This window comes from Danio aesculapii, chromosome 14 (genome assembly GCF_903798145.1).
Source record: "Danio aesculapii chromosome 14, fDanAes4.1, whole genome shotgun sequence".
Lineage (NCBI taxonomy): Eukaryota > Metazoa > Chordata > Actinopteri > Cypriniformes > Danionidae > Danio > Danio aesculapii.
The window spans coordinates 13,734,927-13,742,466 of NC_079448.1; the positions used below are offsets into that span (position 1 = coordinate 13,734,927).

General features: G+C 32.6%; 1 protein-coding gene across 2 annotated transcripts in view; it reads right to left on the reverse strand.

Annotated features, from left to right (window-relative positions):
* The window catches only part of immt (inner membrane protein, mitochondrial (mitofilin)), a 29,593-nt gene that overhangs the window by 12,098 nt on the left and 9,955 nt on the right, over positions 1–7,540 (reverse strand). For both annotated transcript variants that reach the window (XM_056471843.1, XM_056471842.1), the window contains 2 exons: positions 2,709–2,825; positions 748–881 (listed from right to left, as the gene is read on the reverse strand). In XM_056471843.1, the coding sequence (XP_056327818.1) occupies positions 748–881; positions 2,709–2,825 (251 nt within the window). The remainder of the gene's footprint in view (positions 1–747; positions 882–2,708; positions 2,826–7,540) is intronic.

Here is a 7,540-nt window from a genome sequence, read left to right on the forward strand (position 1 = left end):
TTATTTTTGACTGTTTGGGGCCATCTTGTGACTGAATAACACACAGGTTAATGTATGCTTCAGTATGCTCCACTTTGCATTTAATTGAAGAAATTATAAATGATTACATCTCAGAACAAGGTTTTGTGTCTAATTTTTTACTTTTGTAGCAAGTAGCCCTGTAAAAAGCAAAGCTGGATAATGTACCTCCAGAAGGTTGTATAAACCAATCAGGCTTATACAACAGCCCTCTGATTCACTTCAGGCAGCGTATTCTGCAATAACAACCACCTGGATGTACTTTATCCCTTTTGTAATAATGATGCTATCATTTTTTCCAAAGGCTAGCATGTCCTTGGTGGTTTTCAGGGTATTGCTTTGCCACTGTTAAGGGGAATGTTTCCTCAAAAATGATAAGTTCATCACCATTTACTGAAACTAAAGTGTTTCTACACTTTTATGAACTTTAATGAAACAAGTTATTTTGAAGAATGTTGGGGAATAAAAACAACCATTCACATCTTTAGTAAGAACAGAATATACCATTGAAGTTAGGCTGAAAGATGAATAATTCATAACAGAATTAGCATTTTTGTGTTAATTATTCCTTTAAGTTTGAGTGTAATTTGTTGCTAAAGTGGTGTTTGCCAAATTTTGATGCCCTCACTACTTCATATTTTGGATGTCTCTCTTATCTTATATACCTGATATAACATTTTAGAAGATGCCATTTGTAAATCCTTCAAACGACTGTGTGTGTGTGTTCACCTCTGAGTCCATAGCTTCTCTGAGTTTGTCTGTGTGAGCAGCGATGGCAGTCAGTGCAGCCTCCTGAGCTCCGATGGCCTGCAGGGTGACTTTAGCTGAGCTACCCAGAGTTTCCTCCAGTCCAGTGGTCAGAGCTAAGAAACACACAAACACTCACTTATATCAATATACTCTACCATTCAGGTTTGGGTTGATTATTTAGAAGTCAAATCTTTTATTTAGCAACATGCATTAATCTGTTTAAAACTGACAGAAAAGACTGTATGTGTATATATATATATATATATATATATATATATATATATATATATATATATATATATATATATATATATATATATATATATATATATATATATATATATATATATATATATCTATCTATCTATCTATCTATCTATCTATCTATCTATCTATCTATATATATATATATATATATATATATATATATATCATTACAAAACAATTATTTTCCAAATAAGAACTGTTTATTTGAGTTATTTGTTAAAAGATTTGTGTACCCATATATGAAAAGTCAGGTATTTTACACAACATCATGTTGTTCCAATCCCCCACTAAGACCAGTCTTCATCTTCAAAGCACAAACTGCAATATTTTGGATGAAATCCAAGACAGTACAAACAGAGTAATTTCATAATTTCTGTTTTGTTTTACCACATAAAAGTATTCCTGGAGCTTCGTATGAACAGAGTTGAGCCACTGAAGTCAGATGGAATGTTTTTGGTTCCTTTTCTGGACTTTGAACGTCTCTGGACCATTTCTGTCTATAGAGGATGAGAGAGCTCTCAGATTTCATCCAAAATATCTTAATTTGTGTTTCGAAAATGAGCGAAGATCTCAGGAATATAATTAATATCAGAATTTTTATTTTGGGGGAACTAGCCCTTTAAATTAAGAATCCTGAAAAATTATGTAATATGGTTTGCACAAAAATACCAACTTTAAGCAATGATAATCAATAACAATCAACAAATCTTGAACAAATTGTTCTGTTCAGCTGATTTATAGCAAAAAGCTGGTTGAATGATTCACTAACTGAATACAATTGTAGTTTTGTAGAAAATAACTTTAGAATTGTAGAAAATCAGGCGACCGCAATCATCAAACCCCTGGGAACAACTATGGTCGGAACCAAAGTTCACAGGTCTGTGTTCTCTGAACTCCTCTCAAGCGGTGGACTTCTTCATTCTGATTGCTTGCCGCTGAACCGCGTCATAGCTCATTACCATACAGTTAACTTGATTTCAACTCTCCTCGACGCCCACACCGGCGAAGACGCGACGCGCTGCTCTTCGCCGCCGGCTCTCATTGAAAATGAATGACTTCCGGCTAGTTTGACGCCCTCGCCGCTTTCGGTGTGAACGTATGGTAAGACTTGTAGTAACGGTGCGATAATTGGTAGGTGCGACTAAATTTTGGCTGGTGCGCCTAAATTTTAAAAGGTTAGGAGCACCAGTGTTACCAAGCAAAAATGTTCACGAGTTCTTGACCATCTTACATTGGGGGTAGTTGCCTTAAAAGTTTGAGAACCACTGCCATAGGCAACTGAATCGGAAGTTTTAAAACAATCACAATAACGAGTGCACTTCCACATTGAAGAGTAAGGTCAATACAATTTTCAAACACATACAAAAATTGTGTACAGCAAAAGTTCTATGTTGTTAAATCGCATCCAAAAAAAAGGTTATGACATAATATATTTGTGTGTATGATGTATATTCATTATGTATTTATAAATACACACATGCATGCATTTAAGAAAATGTTCATTTCGTTTTTAATATACATCTTATATACACAAATATCTTATGTCCAACCAAACTTTTGTTTTGAATGCGATTAATCACTATTAATCTTTGCCCAGCACTAAAATACATAAAAAATAAAGACTCCATTCTGGTTCATGCATGTGTCAGTGTGTAATTTGTGTGGAAAATGACCTGCCAGCGCATCCAGCTCAGCTTTATCCTGTTGAGCCAGTCGAGCAGTCACTTCCTCCGCTGGCCTTTCCTTCACAGCCAGTTCAGGTTCAGCGCATTCCTTACAACACTCTTCAGCTACACACACAAACAAACACAATGCACAAAGAGTCACTCCTGCACATTAGGACTCATCACATTTTACTTGAGCTGTGAGTACACCATATGAGATGGAGGGAAAAAAAAATGATAGAACTGGGTGATGTTAAACAATGTAGATGAAACTATTTATTGCATCGTCTTTATCATGCATGCAAAAAACACAGAGCATGAATATGGTCAAATGATCTGTGAACAAATGGCTTAAATGATCATATCTTTTTAAATGAATCAGCCAAAAAAAGGAAAAACTAAAGTCATGACATAAGACAGACCCCTTAGTTTTTCACGATTTGTTTTTTGTAATTTTTTGCAATAAAAATTACTGATTTTGTGGCAGTAATTCCCAGAAATATTTGGAGAATTTTCTAATATGTTATATATATATATATATATATATATATATATATATATATATATATATATATATATATATATATATATATATATATATATATATATATATATATATATATATATATATATATAATACAATACAAGTATCTACCATATCAGGCAGCCTACTATGTAAGGTGTGCAATCTGACACAATGACTACGTTTACATGGACATCAGTAATCGAATTATTTGCTTTAATCTAATTAAGAGAATAATAAGACTAGGGTGTTTATATGAGTTGCTTTTGAAATGTTCCTTTCATGATCCCATTTTACATGTTATAGCATATAATTCGATTAACGTCATTGCGTCACTGCGCAAAAAAAAAAAAAAAAAAAAAAAAAAAAAAAAAAAAAAAAAAAAAAAAATCGCTGTTTACATGGTCGACTCTTAATCAAAGTATTGTCTTAATCACATTAAAATCGAATTATCGGTGTCCACAAATCATAAAAATAAAGCTTTATTATGGTCTCTTGTCAAGACAAGACCTAAAACGGTAGGGATTAAGACAAACGACGATTGTATAACTCTTATTTTTATCCACGATCTTACTTTCTCTCAGATTTCACTCCCCGGAGCATCTGACATCATGTACCTACCGTGACACACCATAAACATGGACGGATGTAAAACGCGTCAATAGTAGGGGAGTGTTTTTTTCTCATTAACTGCAGGAAAAGGGTTAACGAAAACATTTATTGATTTGACGCACCCCATAATACTAGCCATACATGTAAACCACATTGTCCTTCAATTCGGTCACGTCCAGCGGCCGTAATACTTGAATCAACTTCCAGAATTGTAAGCTGCTTGCTTTTCGGTCTGTTCCATTGCTCCGTTTGTTAGATATTTGCTCCAACTTTTTGCAGTCTGAAGCACATCAAACGCACACATGCCACAGGATGTCTAATCCCATTTTTGCATCGACTTCACATGTAAATTGTTCGCGCTTCATCCACGCCTGCTTACTGCACAGGCTGCAAAAAATTCCACCCCCCTCTCATGTAATGTTAGAACTGTGAGGACGCAGGTGAGACATCTTTTTTGAGAGATGCTCAAATACATCACAAACGTCACACATATATACATCAAATACAAATACATGCATGCAACATGTAAAAGTCATGTAAAACAAGTATTTGCAAACTGAAATAAATACAATTTAATTATATGGTTTGAAATTGAATGTTTTATGAGATTATTTACATTTTTGCGATTATTTTGCATTTAATTAAGAATTTTAGAGGGTTGCAAAAATGTTTGACTTTTTGTTGATTTTGCGTTGGATTTAGCGATCGTGGAATCGTGAAAAACTAGGGGTCTGATAATGGTCTGAATCAAGGGTATTTTAGTAAACAAAAATTAAGTCAAAAACTATTGATAATTGAGATAAAATTAAATATTCATAATAAATGAAAAAATAGTCAAACAACTAAAGGAAACTAACAACAGAAACTGAAGTAAAATAATAATTAGCAGATAAAATAAATATTTTCAGAATTCGGAATTACTCAATCTCTGGTGGAAAGAATCTGACCTGTGGCTGTTAAGAGAAATGTCTGCAGATGGAGCTTTTACAGCCATCAGTCTGTCAAGTTTACATCACACGTCAGTCGAGTTGATTATATGATTGCAAACAAAATGTCCTAAATATGTTTTATCTACCATAAAATGTAAACTAGGTATACTTAACCACATGTAAATAAAAATTTGCTTTGGTCGACACTGGATGTGTTCCATTAACTCTCCCTAACTAGAATGAAATAGAAATGTATTGACAAACTAAACTAAAAATTCATAGGAAAATTCTACAAAATTGTAAAACCATAATCTAAATCTATTTTTTGTACCATTGACCGATGGCATTTATTTTTAGATCGATTTCTGTCAGATAAGAACTCCAACACATTTGGCACAGATCACTGCAAAAGAGTTGTTAGTGACTGGTGAAAAGTTAACAATAGTGTTAGTAAAGAACTCAACAACCATACAAGCTGTGTCCCAATTCAGAGGATATGTACTTCATAGTTGCATTCCAAGACAGAATATATGACCGTAACGCAATGAATGCTGTCCTATTTCCAAGGCTCCTGTGCTCTGTACATAAACATACATCCTGTACATAAACATACAAGATCCTTACTGTTTATGGCTTTTGTAACCAATAAACCCATGTAATTGTAAATACTTTTATATAAATATATATTTTATTCCTTTCTCATACAGTTAAAAAACTCAATGCCCATATTTATTTTGTTGGTGAACTATTCCTTTAATGACAGCTGTCATAATTCCAAGAGCAATCCTCTGAAGGCTAGACCTCCTCATTTAACATCATTCACTTTGACCTTTGGATATTTAAAAAGGCACGTCCTCTGAAGTACTCGTGCTTTTTAAACCACATGCACAGAAAGACATGGAAAACCACCAGATTAAAAAGCACATCATTTTTCAGACGTTCTACGACCTAACAAACACAGATTTTATTATGTTTAATAAGCAAAAACAAGCTCCACCAGTAGTTAAAGACAGGGATTTTGATTCAAAGTATTTTGACATTTCATCCCAGCTATAATAGTGTTGGATAATGGCCCTTTTGTGAAAACTAACACACACAAAAAGCATGTCTCATGTCATATAATTTGCTAGATTTCAATCTAGGGCTGTGCCATATGACAATTGACCATTTTGAGGGATGTAAACGAAAACAATGGTCCCAATGCTTTTACTGTTTTACATTTTTTATTTCTACAGCTTCCGAAAATCCAAAAAGAGACACATATTAATAAATAATGTCATGATAGCTCTTTTAACATTAGGTTATGATTGAATTGCCTCTTGTTACAGTTATGAAATAGTTTGATACAGGAATCAAAGAGCGAAATGTAATAAATTAAGAACTTTTTAAGACTCTTTAGGTTTAGGTTAGACTCTTTACTCTTCTCGCCCCTTTAGGTTTAAACTGTTAATATTGGCGATATTTTAATTTACAGTATATTTACTAAATACTGATTGTAAGAAACTAATCCTAAACTAAAACATTATTCATATGCTGAATAAAAATGCTAATCCAGCTAGTGGTGTGCTGCTTGGAACAGCAGAAAATAACGGTGTTGCTTTGGTTACTGCAGTAAACAAAGTAGCGTGATGTCAAATCCAGCAGGAGTTCATAAACTATGTAGCATCCCACTATTCACAGATTAAATGCCAGCATACAACTATACATTGTATAATCGAAAATGATCCAATTTTTAATATCTCGCAACTCAGAATTTAAGACTTTTTAATGGTTTTAAATTTCTCTAAATTGATTTATCAACTTAATATTTTTTAGGACCCCGCGGACACCCTGTGATAACAAGCAGGAAATGTTCATGAGCCAATGACATGACCACATTGAAATGGTCTATAAACATTGTATGGACAAAATAAAAAGTCTACTATTTGATATTATGCTCTATTGTTTATCTTGTAATGTCACAAAATACTTTGTTTAATAATTTTTCATAATTTATTTGAGCACAATAGTATATGCCATTACAGGGACGCAGATAGAAACATGAATAACAGCTCTAATGTTTATATTTTAAGCGATTTAAAAAATAAATTTAAAAAAATTATATTAGACCTGTACTTTTTAGTAAAGTGTTTTATTTCATATTTCTAATTAGTTTATCAAATATTTGTTCTAGATAAATTGAGAAATATGATCATATATGAATGAGTACAATTCTGTGTTTACTTTAAAAAAAGAAATTACATGTAGTCAATATATACAAATAAACTATTAATTAACTGCTTTTACAAAATAATTCCAATATATATCGCTATTAGGATACGAGTAGGCCCATATGGAATCTGTGCGTGCAGAAATCTGCAGATTTTCAGATTTTTAGCCCATCATTTTACTTACTTGTGTGAATGTATATTAATCAGTTTTTTTTAATTAATTTCAGTAATATTATTGACTAAAATAAATGTGTTCATTTGATTTATTTACAATACAGTTTGTAAAGTAATATGTTCTTCTTTTAGTAGATATATTATATAAGTGACTTGATTTGTTTACCAAATAAGTGGATCTAATTGGATTTGCATTGTAAACAAATACACTCCCAAAGTTAGATACTCCCGAAATCATTCTGTATAAATCCGCAGATTTTCTACAAAATTCTCTGCAGAAACAGCAAAAAATGTCTGCAGATTCTGTCTGGCCCTAAATATGAACTTTGCAAGCAAATATGTCTGTGTAAAAAATACTCAAGCTCTTCTTCTCTTACAATGAAGAAGTTTTCC